Source organism: Vitis riparia, chromosome 5 (assembly GCF_004353265.1).
Source record: "Vitis riparia cultivar Riparia Gloire de Montpellier isolate 1030 chromosome 5, EGFV_Vit.rip_1.0, whole genome shotgun sequence".
In the NCBI taxonomy this organism is placed as follows: domain Eukaryota; kingdom Viridiplantae; phylum Streptophyta; class Magnoliopsida; order Vitales; family Vitaceae; genus Vitis; species Vitis riparia.
In genome coordinates, this window is record NC_048435.1 from 24,181,890 (window position 1) to 24,204,035 (window position 22,146).

The following is a 22,146-nucleotide window of genomic DNA, read 5'->3' on the forward strand; positions in this document are numbered from 1 at the left end:
TACTTGGTGTGGATTTTAACATTAATCTGTTTGCAGGGTGCTACAGGATGGTTCTCATATCGTGTGCTGGAGAGCTTGAGGTTATGTGTCATGGTGAGGTTCCTATCAATATGCCCTGAAACAAGTGCAGAATACTTACTGAAATCTGCTTCTGATCGATTTGAGAAGTCAAAGAGGATGCACATATATGAAAACAACTTGAGACCCAATGAAGAGGGGATCCAAGAAGTCAATAAAGGTTTCAATTTAAACCCAAATCTCTTAGTTGCTTAGATTTTTTTTTTCTTTATCTTTTTATAGGTAACATTTTTATTTTTATTTTTATAAATTTTTTAATCCCTGTTGGGATTTGAACCTAGAACCTTCCATATCCTAACCCTTCCCTTTACCACTTGATCCAAGCCTCAAAGGCTTGGTGGTTTTTTTACTAGTACCTTAGTATGCTGACCCTTTTTAAACCTTATTTGATCTTCCTTTGTGAATTGTTTTCAATTTTTTTTTCTTTTAAAATGTCTTTAATTTGTTTTAAGATTTTTCAAAGTTAATTCTGTCATATATGCTTTTCAAATTATTTGAATAATCCTGATGATGAATATGTTTTTTTTTTCTCTGACATGCATTAGCCCTTTGTTGATTCCTCATCTTATTTTTTTTTTTTTACTCCAGATTATTCCTAAAAATCTTGCTGAACAGTTATAAAGGCTGGTTCCTGACTTTTTCCAATTAATTCTCAAGAGTTTAAATTATTCCAATATGAAAACTCTCCAGCTTCCAAGTTTTGGTCTTTTTTTTTTCATTTCAGTAACTACAATAACAAAAAAAAAATTATGAGCTCCGCTGTAGGACTCCTTCCCACTTCCGGGAGCCAAAATTTCATGTTTCATACTGTTAATTAAATTTAATGATGTAGAACTGGAAGGTGACAAAGATAAAGAGGAACCCAATGATGTGGATGATGATGAGGAAGATGAAATGGAGGCTGAGAATGGTGAAGAGGAATTGGATGCATATGAGGCACTAGATATGGTAATTGTATGACTGCTCTATGTTCTGATCTTAACTCTATATGCTACCTTATTTTTTTAAATGTTGAACAATGTGGTCTGTTGTAGGTTGGCGAGGATGATGAAGATTCTTTGCAATCACGTTCATGTATCCTTGAAACTTTCCATTTGCATGTTTTTGTTGAAATCATACCTTTAAAACAAGAAATGGTGTTTCTAGCTCTGGGAAAATTTCACCATTTAACAATTTGGTCAAGCAGCACCTTTTTAAATGGATAGAAAAAGGTGGTAAAGATATAACGTGGTAGGAATTCTTCCTTTTCTTTACTTTAAATGGCCACATTTAAAGGATTATCATTCCTAGAACAGTGTAGTGTGCCACTCGAAACTGGAATGGTTGAAAACTCATGAGACATTGTTGGCCATGATTTTCCATTGCTTTAGCATGTATGAAAATAAACTTGCTGGATCTTGTCTGGAAATAGGTTTTTAGATAAAACTAATACTTGTAGAAAATTGTGCAAAGATCTGTTAATACTCTCCGATCATCATTTGGATTTTCTATATATATCTTAGATCTAGATGCAGAGAACATCTCAAGGGACTATTTGCAAGGGCTTTTTGGTAGCTTCTCATTCACAAAAGCAGGTGGTGGTGAAGTGCAAGATGCTGACACCAGCGATGGAGAATATCACATATATGAGCAAGACAGTCTTGGCGAGTACTCTGATGATGATGACTACTAAGCAATTCCAAAAGCTATATCAAGAGGTTTGTTAAATTATTCTTCAATTTTCAGTCATTATATAATACAAAAATTCATAACTGCAAATTATGCAATATTGGTACATGTCCATCACATTGAAGGATGTTCTAGATCTCTTCCTTATCATGTATTGAGATATACACTTAGCATGGGATAGGTTCATGCACAAGTACCACTACATTATATATTATAAAAAGATTCCCATGTATTTTGGAAACAAAATTCCAAATTATTTTTGACTTTTCTGTTAAGTGCATAGATCTTGATCTTGTAGCATATGGTTCAATTTGTTTACTGTCTGCAAGTTTCACAGCATTTTGATGAACTATTCTTAGGGACTCCTGATTCTTGATGCTTGATATGACAATAGTCCTTTTCCTTTGCATCCATCTGTTTCAACTTTCAATAACTCAAACTCATCGGATATGGCCCTCTTACACTGCTCCCAACACAACCACCCCCCTCCCTTCTTAAAGATTCTTTTGCTATATTTTTGTCCTTATCACAAGGTTTCCAACTTTTCACATTCTAGTTTTCTTCCTGGATCAGTGTGAGTGCCCAGAGTCTTGAAATTTACCAGCTCAAAATGTTAGGTGGGAGCATGGTTGTCAAAACGTATATCATGTCAAGAATCGGTTTTTATCTTGCCCATATTATGTGTACAAATCGAAAGAACTAGAAGATTATGTGCCACAAGAATTTCACTATTAGCACATGAAAGATTAAGTGTCTATAAATCGAAAGAACTAGAAGATTATGTGCCACAAGAATTTCACTATTAGCACATGAAAGATTAAGTGTCTATATATATAAACACACTTATATTTTATGAAGATACTTCATTGATTATAGAATTAGAATCTCATTTATGAGTTTTTCCATTGTCTCACATAAATTGAAAATAAATATTAAAATAAAAAACATGCAGGGGCACTAGAATCTGTATAAGTAAATACTTGTCTTCTTTATCTATGTGTTCCACCTATCTTCCAGATTCCTACTTACCTAGGAAAGTGTTAATGTGTTTTTAAATATGTGAAAGATGTACAGTAGTTTCTCTTCATTCCAATTAGTACATAAATGCGAGTCTGAGCAGTGTAGAAAGCCATGCTTGTTTAATGGAGGAGAAAATAGAAAGTCTAAGTCAACCTCTGAATGCTTTCTTTAATCTTAAAGTATCTCATGGAAGTTCGATAGTTGGCTTTGTGACAATTCTAGATGTTGCTAGTAAGGTGGGATGCTCCTCTTGTGATCCTCACTCAGCTAATCAAGTTGCAGATTAGTTAGCCAAGCAAGGAGCTAAGAACTTGGTTTCTTTTGTTGGAAACTTTTTTTCTTCCCTGAGCATGTACACCTTTTGCAGTGTATCTTTTTGGCTATAGTCTATGCTGATAATGTACGGGGAAGTATCTTTAAGACATAGTCTACTTTAGGTTGTACTTAAAGGTTTCGAATTAGTTAAATAAACAATAAACAAAACAAAAAAGAACTCGCAAAATAGCTAAACTGCTCTTGTATTGTATGTATAATAATTTGTTGTATAGAGTAATTAAGATGCAACACCAATTGACAGCATGTTGTTTTCATGTCAAGCACTTAGGTGGCTGGTGAAAATCTAAGCTTGTATTCAGAGTTTGCCTGTGTTGAATTTGAATATCAAGTTTGCTTTTACGCCTTGATTTAACTTTGTCATGATGCAATTTTGCTCACTATCATGTAGGTGCCAAAGCTAAGCATCCTCATAATCTCAAGGACAGCTTTTTCCAGCTGTCTTTTGGATTGAAATTTTGGTATAGGTGCAGACTACTCGGATGATGAGAAGCTGAAGCTTTGTTTAAGTAATTAGGGCTAATTCATGTGTATAAATATATTTATCTAACTTCTAAAGATGAACATTTATGTATTTATTCATTAGTTATTCTCAAAGTTATCTAGGTCTCTCATGAAGGGCTGATTTATTCACATAATGAGCATCCATGTATCTTCTTTGCAGTTTTTATGTAATGAGAACTGACAATCAAGGAAAAAAGGCTACCCAGGTTTTTGAGAGCCATACATAATATCAATGCGAGGGCATTTGGGGAATAATTATTGAAAACCTTGAGAGTTGAGTATGAACAAATCAAAATTGCATTTATATATTGTCCTTTGGAATTAAAGGAAGAGGTTCAAATGGGCCCTCTTTTTTCTCTGTTTTACATTCTGCAATGAAAATTTACAAGCCAAATGAAAGCCATTTAGATTGTATAAACAGATGAAAAAGTTGTGTCCTTCAGTCCAGGTAGAAGAGAGTCACAATTTTCCGGAGATTTTTGGCCTCTTGGCATGTTTCCATGAGAAGCTTGCTATCATGAAAAGCAAAGCAAATGACTTGCTGTACATGTGAAATGATGTCCATATTACATAGCCTGCAGTTTTGTCACAGAAAGGCACTATGAGATTAAAACCCCTTTTAGCATTTAGCAACAAAAATGAAAAAGAAAAAATAAATCAAATCACTAAATAACATGAAAAAGGCAGATGATCGTTGTACTAGAAAAAAGAGTATGCCTAAAAGGCATCATTTGCTCAAAGACCAATGCTTTAGGAAGCTATTACAAACCTGCTGGCTTCTATCAAAGGAAGATGATCATTGTAAGGCTTCTCTATTACATTTTTCACCTGAAAATCATGAAAAGAAAAACATTCTAAATATGATTATCACATTTGCAAGAAATGATGCATGAAACAATAGCAATTATGATAAAGTCTTACTTTAGACAGTAGTTCTTGGCTCTCAGGAGGTTGCATCTTCAAACTCTGAGGTAAGATTACAGTAAGCAGCTCTGGTTTCTCTGCTCTTAGCGCACCTCTGATAACAGCTGCATTAGTGCCAGATGCTCCTGATGTAAAAATGTGGTTTTTCTGTAGGAAATAATCATAGGAATTTCAGAAGCATGAATATGAAAATGGAGAGTCCCAGCAGCATGTTGGGCTCAATAAGCACCCACAATGTTAGACATAAAATATACTGATAGAAGTTACAGCATCATACAGTTATAACCATAGCATAGCTGAGAATCTCAATAAGTTCTTGATGTGTGAATCCCATATTCCTTGTCCCAAAGAACCCAATAGCTCTTGGCCCTTGTTGTTGGATGGCCAATAACTCCTGCAAAATAATTCGCACATAGCAACTTTAAAATCCACAATAAGATGTTCATAAAAATCAATAGAAAGGGGAAAACCTAGAATGCTTGCTCATTGCAACTAAGAGCCACACTGTAAGCACAGTTTTGGCAATCCAAGACCTACCAATAACAATCAGATCATATTTTATCAGATCCTCTGAAGATTTTGTTAGAAATCTGTTTTAGAAAACCACAAAAATAAAATTGTAAATCAGATTGTCTAGGTCATCCAATCATCCCAATCTTCACTTTGTAGTAAAGTACATGGAAGGCATTTGCTTTTGGGTCCGAATGGACCAATATATACAAGATCATTATGGCTTACTCAGCTATGGGACCTTCCCAGGCAGAATAAAAAATTAAATAAATCACTGGATAACAATATGTCAACTGAAGAACAGATCCACTCCCCCACATAAGACTCTAAAGGAAACCTCAAAGCAAAAAGACAAGTTAACATACCTGCAGATAATCCACATCAGGAACAGGTTTAAACTCTGATACCAGCACCGCCCCTGACCCTTCCACTAGGGATTGGGCTTGAGTTGGAACTTGACTGGCAACCTCTTCGTCAGAACAAAAAATACGCCCTGGGTTCTCCTCTTCATCCCTCCAACTACCCCCGTCTTGATCTTTTCTCATATGTCCACAAATCCACTATACCAGTACATGAAAAACACCGCCCCAGTGGTAAATCATTAGGGAAAACCAACTGCCCAGAAAGGGGTGATAAAATAAGCTCAGGCTCACATGAGCGTTGAGATGTGCAGATTGTGGAAAAGTATTCATGTTTAAAACACAACCATTGACATACAGCAGTCTTCAGGGAACTTCAAATCTGTTTCATCACCTTATTAGCTGGTTTTAGATAGTAAAAGAGACGGACATATTTAAAACTGCCTCAAATAGCCTTGAAGCCAAACTATTTTCAGTTGGACACATGTTGATGAAATATAAAAGGTATCTACATTCTGTATTCAGGTTAACTGTAAAGATTATTCCTTGAGAAATAAACAGAGAAGGTATTGATAAATAAAATTAATTTATTGAGTAAACAATAATCTTATTAGAAAGAACACTGTACATATATAGAATGAAGACTCCTAGTCCAAGAAGGCCTGTTTTTTGTTTTTAATATGAAAACTACGAGTGCATATAAATACAGAACCTAACAAAAAATAGGGAGATACAACCCAGTATGTATGTAGTATACAAGCACACCAAGGCAAACAAAAGCAAACAAATTACATTACCACACTAAACCAAGCTCAAGCTATCTACAAAGTCTACAAAAAAGGGAAGGGGAAAAACATCAACTCCCACCAAGCAATTGGACTAAGTGTGAAATATTTTGGGGAAGGGATTTCCACAACTTTAATTGTCTAAACCTTCAAAGGTTCTTCTATCATTGTTTCCAAATAGTCCAAACTAAACAAAGGGGAGTCAACAAAGGGGATTGTGGCATAAGATTTTTTCATAGACTGGGTTGGAGTAGCTTCCGCCAGACAGTATTTGTAATATGATGATGATCTCCTTCAAGTGTTTTGAGAATTCAATTAGAGGTAGGGCCCGTAGGAGGATCGCATGTCTCTCTCTGTTATGGACTGTGTGGAGAGAGAGGAACGCATGGATTTTCAAGGACACTTGGAGGACGTCAGAGTCGTTGTGGGATTTGCTTCATATCTATGTTTCTTTTTGGGCTTACTGTACAGACATTTTTAAACCCTACTCTTTGAGTGTTATTTAGCTTAGTTGGTTCTCGATTTGTACATATTAGGGTTAGGTTATAGGGGTTGGTGTTGTTATACTTGTATAAGTCTTTTGTCCTTATTGTATAACCATCATTGTTTTGTGAAGGTTTTCTTAGTTTCTTTTGATTAGATTTGTACATCATGGGGAGGACTTCTCATTTTTCTCATGTTTTTATTATCAATTAATACATTTGTTTGTTTATGATAAATAAAAAAAAGGAAGGTCAATCTCCAAACCTCCAAGTCAAATTTGTTGGATAAAATGGTGCATTTCAACAACAAAGTTCTCTATTCTTGTTAATGGAAGTCGGGGCAGGGGCGGAGATGGGATTCAGATCTCTCACTTATTGTTTGCGGATCATATTGTCATTTTCTATGAAGCATTGCACAATCAAATCACTTATTTGAGTTGGTTGCTTATGTGATTTGAGGTCATTTCAGGCTTGAAAATCAATTTGGAGAAAAGTGAGTTAATTACTATGGGAAGTGTGGAGAATCTGCATGATTTGGCCTTAGAGTTGGTTTATAAGGTGGCAGCTATTCCTTCCTCTTACTTGGATCTTCCATAGGGGGCCCATTATAAATATGTGACAGCTTGGGATGGGATGGAAGAAAAGTTTCCTAAGAGGTTAGCCATGTGAAAAAGATAGTACATCTCAAAAGGTAGGAAGACTTACTCTGATTCGAAGCACCCTTTCTAGTATGTTGATTTGCTTCATGTCACTCTTTTGCATGCCAAGGCTGGTTGGTTTAAGGTTAGAGTAGATTCAAAGGGATTTTCTGTTGGGCAGTAGGGCTCTTGTGCAAAAACCCCACTTAGCAAGGGGGAAGACGGTTTGTTCAGGGAAAAGAAAAGGGGGCTTGGGTATAAGGTGTCTTTTAGTGATGAACAAAGCCCTCCTTTGTAAGTGGAGTTGGTGTTTTTCCAATGAGAGAGGGGCGTTTTGGAAGCAAGCTATTAGCTAGAAGTATGATGGAGATGAAGGGGGGTGGCGCTTTTGTGAGGTGGGAGATGGGCATGATGTTGGCATTTAGAAAGCCATAAGCAAGGAGTGGGATCTTCTAAGCAGTAGAATATCTTTTTCAATGGATAATGGTCAGAGAGTGAAATTTTGAAAGGATAAGTGGTGTAGAGACGAGTCACTTTGTGCTTCCTTCCCCTCCTTATTTGTCATTGCTGTTTCTAAGGACATATGAGTGACAAATGTGTGGAACTCAACAGTTGATGGGGGTGGATAGGTTCCTCGCTTCTCTAGGTCGTTTAATGATTGGGAAGTGGAAAGTGTGGAGCGCTTTTTACTATTTCTTCAAGCAAAAAGGGTGTTAAGGGATGAAGAAGATATAATGATTTGGACAGTTTTGAAGAGTGGAAAGTTTTCAGTCAAATTCCTTTATTCCGTTTTGGAGCTTAGTGATCCTTTATTGTTCTTGTGGAGCATCATTTGGAGTTCTTGTGTGCCACCCAAGATGGGTTTTTTTTCTTGGGAGGCGACTTGGGGGAAAACCTTAACTTTGGACCTTGTCTAGAGGAAGGGGCTTTCTTTGACAAACAAATGTTTTTTTTGCCACTTTGAAGAAGAAACCGTTGATCACATTCTTATCCATTGTGAAAAGACAAGGATTCTTTGACAACTGTTGTTTACTCTCTTTGGGGTGTCTCGGGCCCTCCCTTCTTCGATTAAAGAGACGCTTCTTGGGTGGCATGAGTCTTTTTTAGGTAAAGGTCACAAAAAGCCTTTAAAGTTGCCCCGTTATGTATCTATTGGACCATTTGGAAAGAAAGGAACTTTCTTGCTTTTGATAATGTTGAGTTATCGGTCCTTCTAACTTTCTTGCTTTGGATGGCAAGTGGGACCGTTATGCTTGTTTTGGGTCATTTGGAAGGTAAGGAATAAAATTGCTTTTGAAGATAGCATGTTGTCCATCCAAAGGCTGAAAGCTTCTTTTGTGTATTTACTTTGGTCGGAGATCAAATTGTAGATAAAAGATGGTCCTTCGACCTTAATAGATTTTATTGATTAGGTGGGTTTGTGATGAGGGAGAAGGTTTTTTGTTTTTCCTTCTTGTTTTGAGTCCAATTGTAAGAGGGTGAGTGTCTCTATACTGTAATTATGTGAGTCACTATTTTAGCGCCTCTTGGTAATACAATTCTTTTGCTTATTGATAAAAAAAAATAATGTGGAGTTATCGGTCCAAATGATGAAAAACTCTTTTGTTTGTAATTTATGGTCGTGGACTAGGGAGTTTGTAGATGCGGACCCTAGTTCTCTTATTAGCTTCATTGATTGGCTAAGTTCTAATTGAGGGCAAGTGATTTTTTTTGTTCTCTTCTTCCCTTACTTGGCTAAGCCCTTTAGCGGCCAGTGTATACTTCTTGTATACTTTGGGGCACTATTTGAGCGTTTCCTTTTAACACATACTCCCTGTTTTACCTATCAAAAAAAAAAAAAAACACACACACATATTGGCATTCTTTGGTATTTTAAAATTTGGAAAATGAGCATACACTAAGGCTCCAAATATGGCTACAAAATAGCTTTGGCTCTCTATCCTTGTCTCATAATTTTTATTCTTCTCTATCTTCTTTCCTCTTCTCTTCCTACCAATTTAATCTTATTGCTCTGTCATTTATCATCTCAAGGAAGATTACTTGGCACCCTTCCTTGTTTATTTCTTCCTTTATCTCTCTTCTATTATCTTTTTTCTTTTGTTGTCTTCTTCTTCTTCTTCTTCTTCTCTTCAATATGATTTAATGTGCTTCAAGCAACAAACCTAAACTCCTTTAAGATGTGAAGAAAGATTTGGTTAGAGAATGGAGCTAGGTTCTCATGGAGAAATAGGGGGTAAGTGCTGGTTTGGGGTGGATTCGAAATCCTTTGAGATTTTGAAGGAGACAGTTAAATATTAGGAAGTTGGTCTGATTGTGGAAAGGAGTTGAGGTTTTTCCTCGTGGATCAGATTTGGTGAGAGAGGCCTTGTTATGATATTGGAGGGGGTTGAACTTTGTTGTGGCAGTTCATCCAAAAAGCATTTTAGGATGGATTGGAAAGAAGTGGGGAGAGTTTTTAAGCTAGAGCTTTGTAGCAACAGAGCAAGTTGTTTCTTGCATTGTTCTGTTAGTGTTAGAGGTGTTCTAGGGAGGTGGAAGACCATGGAAAGTGAATTAGGAGTATAGGTGTTGCCCTAGTGTCCATACTTGTGAAGGAGCCCTAAGGAGATGGTCTTCATCTAAGGGTGTGTGCAAAAGATACCCCTAGCAAAGGTGTTTCTTATGCAAATGTGGCATCCATAGGCAAGGAGGAATTGGGTGAGGCAATTTGGATCCAGTTTGGGAGGGAGGATTTAAAGATTAATGTGGAGCATTTGAAGCATTGTTTGGTGGGTAGTTGGGTAGACCCTGCAGTTGAGGTTCCAAAGTTGAGCTCTATGAAATCCTGGGCTAGAATCAACTAGAGGCTGAATGGAAATCTTCAAGTGGTAATGTAGGGAGGCACCCTCATTTTGTTTGATTTTGGGAACGACTATGATGCCAAAAGGGTGTGGTGTATGGGCATTTGCTCTTTTGAAGGAAAGAGATTGCAATTGGAGTGGCGGAGCCCTGAAGCTGGTTGTTACAAGGAAAGGGCCTGTGTAAAAGCATTTTGGGTGAGAGTGAATGGGCTGTCATTGCTTGTAGGGTAATGATTTCTTTAAGAGGGTGGATGATGCTTGTGGAAGTTTTGTGGTTGTGGATGTAGATACAACAAAGAGACACCATTTACAGTGGGCTAGAATTCTAGTAAGCTACAATGGAAGAAGGGTCCCTAGGATCCTACATGTGGTGGTAGCGTTTTTAGTCTTTGCATACAATTATGGTGGAAGATACCACCGGTGTAGGAGGCTTGCAGGGTGATGAAGGTCGAGAATGATCATAAGGGGAGGCCATGTGAGGGTGGGGTGGGGTTGAGGGTGAGAAGCGTGCAAAAAGATTGGACCACCCAAGGAGTGTTTGCATGTTGCCCAAGTATCAATTGGCATAATTTTTTCCGCCTACAATAGATATTTGGAGGCTAATGGGTTAGTTGAGGGAATGGTCCCTGGGCCTCCTTTTTTTGGCTTGAGTTGGGTCGATGGGCCTAGTAATATCAAGGCCTCTTTCTCCTACAGGTCGAGAGGTGGGAGGCTCTATGTGCCTCTTGACTTGGACCAGCCCTTTCCCTTGGGTTGTTGTTCTTTGGCCCGTTCCTTTTTGGTCGAAGAGGAGCCCCCCTTTGCCTCAGGTCAAGCCAGTCCTATAGCGGGCTTGTATGATCTTTTCGTGAACCAACCCAAAGGTTCTTTTAAGAGGCTTCCTTTGCTGTTTGGTGAAGGATGTGTGGTTCAGAAGCTTCCCTTAAACCTTTGCTTCCTAACGACACCACAAATCACTAACGTAAGAGTGCCATCTGCAGATGATGCTCTCGTGTGAAGCATAAGGTTTCACAGGTAAGGCCTTGTCTTCTTGTTGAGAGGTGAGTCAATGAATTTTGTCTATGTCTCGTTTTGATAGGGAGCTTCGAAAGTTGGAGAGCTTGATTAACTACAATCAATCAAGCGGAAAAGAGAGGAGTTAGAAGGGTCAGTAGAAAGTGGATTATGAGTGTTCAAGCAAGAGTTGTGAAGAGTGGCTAGAAGTTTGGGTAGGAGAGATGTAGGCTTTATTCAGTCAACAGTTAGCAGATTTGGTTTGGCTTTGGCTGCAAGTTGGACGTAAGGGTGCCCTATGTTTTTCTAGAACTTTAGGGCATTGATTTTGTATTAGGTTGTGGTTTGTTTTTCTCTTTTCCCTTTGCTTGCCTTTGAGCACAGTTTATATTATATTTTGCTTTTTACCTATCAAAAAAAAAAAACAAAATCTAAAATTCCCTTGAGGAAGTTTTCTTTTCTCTTCTGCTGTGTCTTTCTTCCTTATTGCCCAACAACGAATTATTATCATTGCTTATCTTGAATAACCCTACTCCCCTTGAATGACATCACCAAACAACCCATTTCTAGATTTCGCATAGAATAGAACACAAGGAAATCCCCAATAATCAGCCAAAAATATGTTTGTACCAACAAAAGGAATCTTTAAAAGAAAAATGTAAACTGTAACCACCTGAGAAAATCAGTGTGAAAGGTCAGCCCTCTGCCTACAACTGTAGGCTGACACAAGGCCCATTTTGGTAGCCTTTCATGTTCTTTGTTGTCTTTTTTCCTCAGATATTTTTTGTTAAGCACCTTTTCAAATTTATTCTTATTATAACTTCTGTTTTCTTCTTTCATTCAACAACTCCGAGCAAATGCATTTGTCTCCATTTTTTTTTTCATGGAAACAAACATATTTCCATTTTTTTCATGAAAAGAAACACATTTCCAGAAAAGCCAACAACTCTTTCAAATTTCCCTTTTTCTTTTGGTCTAGGTGGAACTTGTCTATTACAGATATACTTGGCTGGAACCTCTTTTTTGGATCCTCCAATATATTTTATATTCTCATTGCTTATTGAAAAAAAGAATTTAGACCAAAAAGATTTATATATATATATTATACAGGGAAAACTAGAACCTTATAAAAACTATTTGGGGCCATATGGTAAGAAGCATAGTTCATGAAGGTTTAAGACCATTTTATAAGCAGCTTTGATCTGGCATCAAACCCACCACGAATTAATGCCACAATCCTCATGGGACAAGTTTTTCTGTGGAACCACAAACACAGAATATAATGGAAACCCATGTTTCATTCACTAGCATACAAAAGTAGCCCCTGTTATAGGATCTCCATTAAAAAACTAAGCTACTATCTAATCAAAATTTTAAAGCGCTTTCTGCCATTTTTACAGAGTAAAATCAATGCATATTTTCAGCAACAAAATCACTTCAGAAATGCTAATCAAACGGTACCTAAGAAACCCCAAATTGAAATTAAAGGATTTTCGTATATCAACCACTAGAACAAACAAGACCTAATTCTCCGAATTCTCGGAAATCCATTAAATACCATAAAAACTTGAACATATCTGTGTGGAGAGTGGGAAATACCTTGTGTCTTGATGAAAGAGTGGATCCTTTTTCTGGAACACACCTGCGATGGGATTGAGAAGAAGAAAAAGAGTAGTAGGAAGGGAAGGGGTTGAAGGGATTGGGGCTAGGGGAACTGAGACTAGGGCTTGGTGATTGAAAGAATATTAGGGATTTGGAAGAAAAAGAAGAGAAACTGAAGGTGGCAGTGGTAGCGGCGGTGGTTAGAGGCAACATTAGCCTCAAAGGTGTTGTCATCCCACCACCTTCGCCGATTTTCTTGGTACCTTTTCCTCTCTTTTGCTCTTCCCTTTTTCTTTTTCTAGGAAAACAAGCACGAGATATGGAGAGAGAAAGAGAAGAAAAACATATAAATATGCGAATATAATCTAAAAAACATTTATCCTCTCCTTTTTCCCTTCCCCTTTTCCTTTCTTTTTTTTTTTTTTATTTATATGATATGATGATTTCATTACCATTTTTCTATTTGATATCAAAAACTAATTTTTTTAATACCATAAAAAATATTCGCAAGGTCTATAAATCATCCTCTTGCCCTAAATATCATTTGTTTATTTTTTTTTATTTCAATTTTTTCCCTTTGTTGACAATTCAAAGTTCTTCATAGAATACATATCACATATCCCTGATTTTAATTTGTATTTGGGAAAAGGATTTTGATAATATTTTTCAACATAGAAGGGAGACAAGAATCATGAGGTTTCATCTAGGAGGGGCATCATTTCATTGCCATTAAACCATCTCAACATTGATTGGGTCAATTCACTTGACTACTACTTAAATATTAACCTATCAAATTGATGCTTTCCACCTTTATACACAAGGCTGTGATAGAAACATGGTGGTATGAATTCAGTCATTTTCCTTTTAAGCTAATTCTATTTCTAGGCACATCCACATACCAAATCCCCGGATGACCTTGCCCACCAAAGGAAGCAATCCACACCAGCTTGGTTTCAACTCCATGGGTAAGGGACGAGTATTGGGTCAACGACCACAAAGAATACCATTTCTATAAATTTTGAGAAGCTGAATCTTGAAACCCTTGACTGACCATAAATATGGCAGTATATGGAGCTGTTAGTCTTGGTCAATCCGACTTATGCAGTTTTCCTTTACAAGAAAAAATGAACAAATAAAAGGTTTTGAATTATGTTATCCATGTTTAGATCATCCTGTGGCCTGTCATGGCTGCTAATAAACTTGTTCTAAGATAAGTTTATCAACCACACGGGTGTTGTTGTGCAGCAATGAACGTCATTACAACAGGATATTGAGGTGCCGATGCTATACTACCATATAAAAACCGAAAGGAGAAGTGGCTGTTCCCAAGCGTACTAAATATCCCATCTCTTTTTCACGCGGAACATCAAAGCTGATGAGTGAATGTCGTCTTGCGGCACTTGGAGCATGAACTGAACTTTCAGCTTCATTGGTGTAGACTTTGCATTGCCTCCTTCGTCTCCAACCTGAAACCAAATTTCAAGAATCTCATTTTTGTTCACAGAAAAAAAATATAAGCAGTAAAGTGAATATAATTTCTTTTCCTTTGATGATTTTTAAAGTTTCTCTTCCTTTTGAGGCACCTCTAAACCCAAGGATTCAAGCACACAGCAAAAATATTATGACAACAGCTCAACTATAATACTTGGCTGCACAATGAATATAACTTCTTTTCCCTTACAGGGGCCCTGTAAAGGCAAAGCTTATCAAAGCATTTGCACAATTAGAGCTGATAAGTCGATTAACCAAGTTTCACACAGCTGCATATCTTGAAAGCTTGCAAGAAAACCTCTTTACTCTACTTTGGGCGGGGTTCCTGAGAAAGGAACAGTTGCAGGGAGACATGCAACACAACAAAATAAGGAATCATCCACCCTGGATGAAAGACTGGTGCCTTTATGACTTGTCCCTAGGAAATGAAACTAACAAGCTTTTACGCTCGTATATGTAATGCATCCAAGAAGATTACATGCTTGCTGATGGAAAGCTCCATGATCACCAGAAAGCTATGCAACACAAATAAATGATCATGAGCCAAGTTTTTCTACTTCATGTTAATACTTTAGGTCAATACTAAAAAATTTGTGCCCATGGAACAAAGCAACCATCAAGACCTTTCTTCTGGGTGGTCATAATTTATGCCACAGTAAAAGACAGTCAGAAAAAACATGTACCAGAGCTCACAATACCAAGAGTGAATTTTTTTTGCTGTATCTCATCTAAAGAGCCTTGAGAGAAGACTTTGCCCAGTTTCATTTGAGAGGACTATTGATCTATACCATCAAAGAGAAAAAGAGAATATACTCTTTTAGAAGTCCATCTCTTAACTGGAAAGGCTAAGCCATTCATGAAGAGATAATGCTATGCATCCATGGACATCAACACAAATCATGCAAGTCTATCAATCATGATGCATGATTTCTAATATGTTGAAATTCAAAAGGGCTATCTGCTTTGTAATCCTAACTCCAGATAGAGGGAAATTGGAACCAAGTAGTCTAGAAAATATACAAATGTGAAATTGAAACACAAGAAGGAAATTGAAAACACCATTTCCACTCCACAGGCCTTTTTACTTCTGTACATACCATATCAATGGTACCACATTTTTTCCATCTTAGCTATGATGGTAAAGGCATCATCATCCCTACAAATTGGGGATCATAGAATTCAGGTTAGGATATTCTTCTGGGATGAGGGATGAGTACTATATTCTACAGTTCTTCACCAAAAATATAAAAAAAAATAATAATAAAAAATTAAAAGATTGGTAACAGACAGCATCTAAATCCACCAAACAAATGGGATATAAGACTACTGATGAAATATTTTATTAGCAAAGAGCAATGAAATCAAACAAATATCCATTCTTACCCAAAGAGACGCCCAACCAAGGCGCACCTCAGAATCATAGCCAACTTTAAATTTGTAGTCCTTGCCAACTGTGTGCTTGTAAACAGTGCTCCAGTAGTTTGAGTCAAGATTGTACCAGTAACTGACCATACAAGTATTAAAATAAATTATAAACACCATCCCAAATGTACAACTAGCAGGATATAGATAACATGGGATATAGAAATACTAGAAATAAAAAGGTAGGCTTAAAAAAAAATTAAAATGGGAAGATTCTAATTGACACTTCAATAAACCTACAAACATGAGTTTTCACATTCCTGCCCACACTGCCACTGGCAAATATTATTACAATGGGTAGAAACATCAAGTATTTTCTCCTTTTCAACTTTCCTTAACTAGTAAGCATGATTTTTTCCAAATAAATTGAAGGGCATATGCATAAATATAAGAGATGAGAGAGACCAGATTCTCACTGCAATTGTACATCCATATCTACTTCTAAATCTTGGTAGACAAGATATGTGTCCTATAAGGTAATGGCATATAGGCTAAGATACATACAGCAAATGTCTTTTTCTTTTTTTCCCTTTTTTTTTTTGTAGGCAATAAAATTTATAGATACGGCAAAATAGTACATCAAAGTACATGAGATGCATGCAACGTAAAACAAACAACAATGCCAAAAAAGAGAACACAATAAACAAGTCTCTCTTTCTCAGCATGATCCCAGCCAATTTATAAAATCAAAGGCATTATGTCTTCTTTTATATACAACTTAACCCAAATTAAAAGGTTACTTAGGAATGAACATTTCATCTTTTGACAAGACTGCTCCTTGTTTTTTAAAATCATCCAAAAAATGCATAGAGGAATGACTATCCATACTTCATACATTTTCTTTCCACAAAGGAACCCTGTCAACAAAAGAATTTCTTTGATGGTAGAAGGAAACACCCAAGCTACACCAAATAAGTAGAATAGCAACTACCACAAAATCCTTGATTTAGCATAATGAAGGAGAATTTGATCAATTAATTCCTATTTGTCAACAGTCACCCTCTCCTTTGAAATTGATTTAACATTAGCACACTTCCCTAATTGACAAAGCTTGCTTGGGATAGGACCCATGAATTCTAAATTATGCTCATCGAGCTCCAAAATAGAATAAAGAGAATTTATGGAAAAAATCGTTCTTTAAATCCATTTAAAACACTTGACACTTTTCTTCTCTCTTCACCGACATATTTGGCAATTTCGAGGAAAAAGTCCTAACAATACTCAACTTTCAATCGTTTAAGTGTCAAGAGAAACACAGATTCCATTGACCCTCCACACCTATCAATCTCAAAAATTCACCACCCAAGCCTCTTTAGACGAGCCTAAAGGATATAAAAAGGGAAAGGAGACATACAAAGACTCCTTGCACCATTTTCCTTCCAAAATTTCACCCTCCACCAATTATTCAATTCAAAGGATGCCCTATTATTGAAAAAGATCCCTACCCCTTCCTAATAGGTTTCCATACCCCAATCTCATACCCATGTCTCACCTTGCAAGAATGCCAACTTCCTCCTTTCCATACTTGCCCTCTATAACTCGTTTCCAAACAAACTTCCCCTTTAGAAGCAAATCCCCAACTCCATTGCCTAGAGAGAGCTTGATTAAGTAATGAAAGGTTTCTAATGCTTAGTCCCCCCCCGCCCCTTGCACTTATCCATGCAAATAGTAGTCCATTTCACTAAATCTGGTTTTTTGACCAATGCCCCACCTCCCTATGGGAAATCTCTTTGAATCTTCCCAAACCTTAACCTGACCTTCCTAGGAATTGAAAACAAGCATAAAGACAGACTGAATAACGTGCTTCTAATTAATGTGAACCTCCCCCTTTTGAAATATATTACCTTTTCATCTCAATGGTCTTCAATGGAACCACTCTTCCACTCCATCCCATAATGATACTAATCTGAAAGGAACAATCAAAGGCAAACCTAAGTAGATGGAAGCTCTCATCCCCCACTGCCACCCACCCCTCACAAAATTGGGATCAATTTGGTTTTTTCTAAATTTATATCAGCTTTGAGATTGCTTCAAACCACATGAGCAGCCAACTACAGAATCCTTACAAAAAGGTAAAGTATCATCAACAAACAACAAGAGGGACACCACCACTATCTCATCACTCCTCCCCTAATGATATTAACATAAGGTCTAATCATATGCACATTGATATAGCTATTTAATCTTTGGATGTCAACACCTACTAATAGTTATGCAAGTTGGGTAAGTATTAGCAAAATCATGGTGAAAATAAATTTGATATCTTTTTGGCCCATAGCATTAGATTGGCACCTTTAGTGATACATATGTACATGGTTTGGTGATAGTTTGTTGGTAGCTGTATACAATTTTCCTTGTAAAAATTTGTTGATGGTAATAAATGATAATGGTTAGATTAGTTCCCAATGGAGTTCTAAGGATCCTTGACTAGTTTGGACAAGCTTGTGACAGAATTAGGTTAGGCAAGGGTAAGAGAAGTGAATCTCTTTTGTAAGCTTTATCACATAACAAATTTGCATCTCAACATAAGGCAAATCATCTCTCAAATGCTCGTGCTTGTGCACAAGTTAAAGCTTTGGGATGCCATTGTCATGATGCGATAAATAAACAAAAACTAGAGTGCATATAACATACCTAGAAATGTGATCAAGCTAGTAATTCAACAGGACTCACAAAACAATCTTAGGATAAATGAAGAAAGGAGTTCCCACCTCAACTTGTCTGAAGGACTAAAACGACGCTTAAATGCAAATGATATTGCATTTGAAGGCATGGAAATACTTGGGATGAATGCCACTTGTTCATCCTGCAATAAATTCAAAATTCTCAATTCTATAATCCAAACAAATGAAGCCCACAAGAGAGGGGGAAATCCAAAGATCCAGCATATTCCCCAATTGAGAATTTTCTGGGAAGGCGGACTTCAGAGCCAAAATTTGCTCAATTACTCAGTCCAAGCCATTCCATAATTCTTGATTTTGAGAACTACAATTTGATCGCAAATCAGCCAAAGAAGAAATCGAGTAATCAAAATGAAAATAAAAGAATAAAAGAATTGATGAAAAGTAATGCAAACAGAAAACCACCTTATATAAGTATCTTAGTTTCAAATCATCATCCCTGAATTGAGCAGAGAAAACCCCATTCAAAATTTGATGTTGAAGGATCCCATTAATTGATAACATTTTCTTCACTTCTTCCTCTTCTTTCTCCTCTAATGAAACTTCACCAGCGGGGAACTTAAGGGTAGCTTTCGGCTGCAAAACCAGGAATTATGAACAAATGGCTACACACTTTTCCAACAATATAAGTGGAAAAAGATACTGAATGTAATGCAGGGCAGTGATTTTACAGGGCCACTTTACCAACCTGAAGTTGGAAGAATACATGCATACTACCAGACTCACAGCAATAGCCAGTAAGCCTCCTAAAATAGGCTCAAATATGGAATTCTAATAATGTTGAGGACCTACATGCTAAGAATTATAATTTATACTCACAAAACCAATGGCTGGAACAGCAGATGACAGTTCGAATTTGTATCCAGGACCAGCAAGGTCGGCAACCATGGCCACCTCTCCTTGTTGTGCCTAAAAGAATATGATAGAAAGCATGTTTGAGAAATGGCAAGAACATTGAATATAGAGTTCAATTGAAAATTAGATCACAAACATTACAACACGAGGGATAAATTTATGCTCAAGAGACATTACAACAAAAGGAAACAACTCAAGCTCAAAAGGCATTACAAAAATATCAAATCCAATATCATTAGTTTTTTTATAAAGAAAATCTCACTCTAAGGGAGAGATTCAAATTCTAAATGCATAATGAGGGTTTAGGGAACTTCTAGCAACAAATAAACCTCATAAAATTACACTTTGCAAGAATGTTTTAGAAGGATATGAGATATCATAAACAAATGCAATGGTGCCACTACTTGTGACAAACCAGATACAAGGATTCAGATAAAAAAAATCCCAACAATGTAATTAAAGGAAAAAAAAACAGTTAAATATCAATAATAATAACTTACTTGTTTTCTATTTTATCCTTATCTTTTCTTTTCTTTTACTCTTTATAATATTTTTATAGAACTTCATTTGAGCAACCAATAAAATTGAAAATAAAAATAAATAATCAATCAAAATCAAATAGTCAAATCCATATTTTTATAAAAGTTCATTTCCAGCAAACTCTCCTGTGATTACATGGGAAAAAAAGTTGAAAATAAATGGAGCATGACAGAACTGTTGTAGGATCTACTTAACTTCTATCCATTGTTTCAGGCCTCTTGTACCAATGCTTTTAAAGACATTCCTCTCAATTTTATTCAGCCCAATTGGCATTTGATTTGTAGATCAAAAAGGTTTGGACAACAATAAGAGGAGCTTAGTTTGGGTTTGAGGAGATGATATTTATGTATATTCTTATGTGGATTAAACCATATTGTATGGGTCTCCTTGTATAGTGGAGGATTTGGTCATATTTTAGTAAGGCTTTTTTGAAACTATTGGAAGGAATCCTCATCCTAATCATTTACCTTGATTAATACATCTTTTGCTTCTGATTAAAAAAAAGGTTGAAAATAAAAAAATAAATCAATCAAAATAAAATGTCGAAATCCTTTTCTCATTTTATAAAAGTTGTTTTCTAGGAAACTCTCTTTTTCCAATTCCTATAAAAGTTCGCTTAAGAAAGCTAAAAATTAAAAAAAAAAATAAGACCACCAAAATCAAATGACAAGATCTAGAGCAAAGATGAAGAAGCATCCAATAAATATTCCACTTCACATCCATGAGGGTATCATAGGACTCAACATAAAGCTAAAGTGGAAAGCATGTGACGTAATAAGAATATGATTCTAACACAAATCTGTAGGATAGAACCTTTTGCACTTTAGTCAAATGCTCATAACTTCAACCAAAATACTTCAGGAATCTCTCAGGTATATGCAGTACTCTTAGATGCAAAAAAAAAACAACTAAATTCAATTCAATGCAGGCACCAAAGGTCTTTTTCCATGTCTATGATAGTGTTTCCTTCTTCTAATTGCCTGGATAGAGTTCAGTGGTGGAGAAACAGATTCTGATAACCAACCCCTACAAGTCCTATTTCCAGGGTTCATATAGACTTTTATGAATTCTATAGTATTCAAATATTTAAAATACAAAAAAGCCTAAGAACCAGCTGAAAATTTTCACCAAGAGTGAAATTCAATCAGAAGACACAAGACTTCCACTCAATGTAAATATAAAATTTGAAATCTAACAAATCAAACCAATCAATTCGAGCTCTTAATTCCACATTTTCATGTAAACTCCCCTAGACCAGAATTCGCCAAAAATGAATAAATAAATCAATGAACTGCATAGTATGTATGGAACTGTGTTCTTAAACAACATCCTATCTTGAAAACTCTAACCCCTACAAATGAAACAATTAAAGCAAGAGAGAGAGAGGGAGAATGTAATTCCGGAGAGCGAACGAGAGGAGCAAGAGGAAGTGAGGAGGAGGGACCTTGACATCGTGAGCGGCGTTAAAGTGGAGTCTGGAGCCGACATCAAAGCAACCCTTGATGAAAGCGTTGTGGTTCTGAAGATCATAGTGGAGAGAAAGGTGCTTGGAGATGAAGCCGAGCTGAGGGTCGAAGATCTCGCCGTCGTTGTTGTTCTGAAAAGAAAGCTTGAGCTTGGCGAGACTATCGAAGAGCTTGCAGGAGATTTTGTGGAAGAAGATTGAGCTGTCGCTGTCGAATTCCGAGGTCAGTCTGATGCTGGGTCTCCGGGGCCACAGCCAAGGCCCCTGCGGTGAGGGAGACTCCGCCGCTGGCGTGGGCGGCACCAGTGAGTTAGGGCTTGGTGGTGGCGCTGGTGGTGGCGCTGTTTCCACCATTGTTGCCATCTCAGAGAGAAAAGGGTAGAATGAGAAGGAGAGACTTGGAGTTATGTTGAGGTGTTTTAGGCGGAAATGTAGATGGGGATTGTGCACCTTATTTTCAAAACTGATATTTTAAATTTTTTTTTTTTTGAAAATAAAAATGAAGTGGGGGCACACGGGATAAAGAAACCTCGAAAAGACATGGACAGTCAGTCGCTTTGGATTACTTTTGAAAAAATATGAATATATACACCGATCAAAATCAAACAAATAAAAGCACTACTATATAAATTTCGAAAAACTCAGGTCCCATTGCAACCTACAAAATAACGAAATCAAAATAGACATATGAATCAGGTATTAACCTTACGGGGAGACTTTCTGTCTGTTTGGGGCATTTCTGATATGGTTACGTTTTTATGTATTTGGTTAGGTAAGTTTTATGGGTTGGTGGAAGTAGGGTGGATTGGATTGAAAGAAAGCTTGTGGTAGGTATCTTAGGGTTCCAAACCAGAGATCTATTATGGTCAATTTTCATGCAGACCAGGAGTCTTCAATTGCTTCTCTAGGGTTTAAATCTTTCTAGCAAGGATATTAAGAATATCTTTCTTGCTCCA

General features: G+C 36.7%; 3 protein-coding genes across 5 annotated transcripts in view; 1 reads left to right on the forward strand and 2 right to left on the reverse strand.

Moving 5' to 3' along the window:
* Nucleotides 1–3,855, forward strand: part of LOC117913812 (transcription factor tau subunit sfc1-like) — a 38,480-nt gene extending 34,625 nt beyond the window's left edge. For 2 of the 3 annotated variants that reach the window (XM_034828860.1, XM_034828861.1), the window contains 5 exons: nt 37–238; nt 911–1,026; nt 1,113–1,152; nt 1,581–1,775; nt 3,491–3,855. In XM_034828860.1, coding sequence (XP_034684751.1) covers nt 37–238; nt 911–1,026; nt 1,113–1,152; nt 1,581–1,750 — 528 coding nt within the window. In that variant the 3' untranslated portion in view covers nt 1,751–1,775; nt 3,491–3,855. Of the gene's footprint in view, nt 1–36; nt 239–910; nt 1,027–1,112; nt 1,153–1,580; nt 1,776–3,490 lie in introns of those variants that run through there. The other variant, XM_034828863.1, reaches the window with a different exon arrangement.
* Nucleotides 3,856–3,884: 29 nt separating this feature from the next.
* Nucleotides 3,885–13,053, reverse strand: LOC117913813. Its single transcript, XM_034828864.1, has 6 exons — nt 12,734–13,053; nt 5,403–5,597; nt 4,805–4,921; nt 4,525–4,674; nt 4,373–4,431; nt 3,885–4,178 (listed from the first exon to the last, which is right to left on the reverse strand). Exons 1-6 carry the CDS (start codon nt 12,968–12,970, stop codon nt 4,043–4,045), a joined length of 894 nt encoding a protein of 297 aa, XP_034684755.1. The 5' UTR covers nt 12,971–13,053; the 3' UTR covers nt 3,885–4,042.
* An 808-nt stretch (nt 13,054–13,861) lies between these two features.
* Nucleotides 13,862–22,101, reverse strand: LOC117914631 (outer envelope pore protein 37, chloroplastic). The gene is made up of 6 exons (XM_034830042.1): nt 21,170–22,101; nt 19,150–19,239; nt 18,736–18,906; nt 18,361–18,455; nt 15,611–15,731; nt 13,862–14,202 (listed from the first exon to the last, which is right to left on the reverse strand). Exons 1-6 carry the CDS (start codon nt 21,551–21,553, stop codon nt 14,071–14,073), a joined length of 993 nt encoding a protein of 330 aa, XP_034685933.1. The 5' UTR covers nt 21,554–22,101; the 3' UTR covers nt 13,862–14,070.
* Between the last annotated feature and the right edge of the window lie 45 nt (nt 22,102–22,146).

What these genes read in the sequence shown, in the direction of transcription:
- LOC117913813 (XM_034828864.1), bottom strand. Translation starts at nt 12,970, where the DNA reads ATGACAACACCTTTGAGGCTAATGTTGCCTCTAACCACCGCCGCTACC. An exon ending in CTCTTTCATCAAGACACAAG is followed by an intron (nt 5,598 to 12,733) that starts GTATTTCCCACT and finishes GTACTGGTATAG; the next exon opens with TGGATTTGTGGACATATGAG. An exon ending in GCCAAGAACTACTGTCTAAA is followed by an intron (nt 4,432 to 4,524) that starts GTAAGACTTTAT and finishes CATGATTTTCAG; the next exon opens with GTGAAAAATGTAATAGAGAA.
- LOC117914631 (XM_034830042.1), bottom strand. Translation starts at nt 21,553, where the DNA reads ATGGCAACAATGGTGGAAACAGCGCCACCACCAGCGCCACCACCAAGC. An exon ending in ACGCCGCTCACGATGTCAAG is followed by an intron (nt 19,240 to 21,169) that starts GTCCCTCCTCCT and finishes ATATTCTTTTAG; the next exon opens with GCACAACAAGGAGAGGTGGC. An exon ending in CTGTTCCAGCCATTGGTTTT is followed by an intron (nt 18,907 to 19,149) that starts GTGAGTATAAAT and finishes CTGGTTTTGCAG; the next exon opens with CCGAAAGCTACCCTTAAGTT.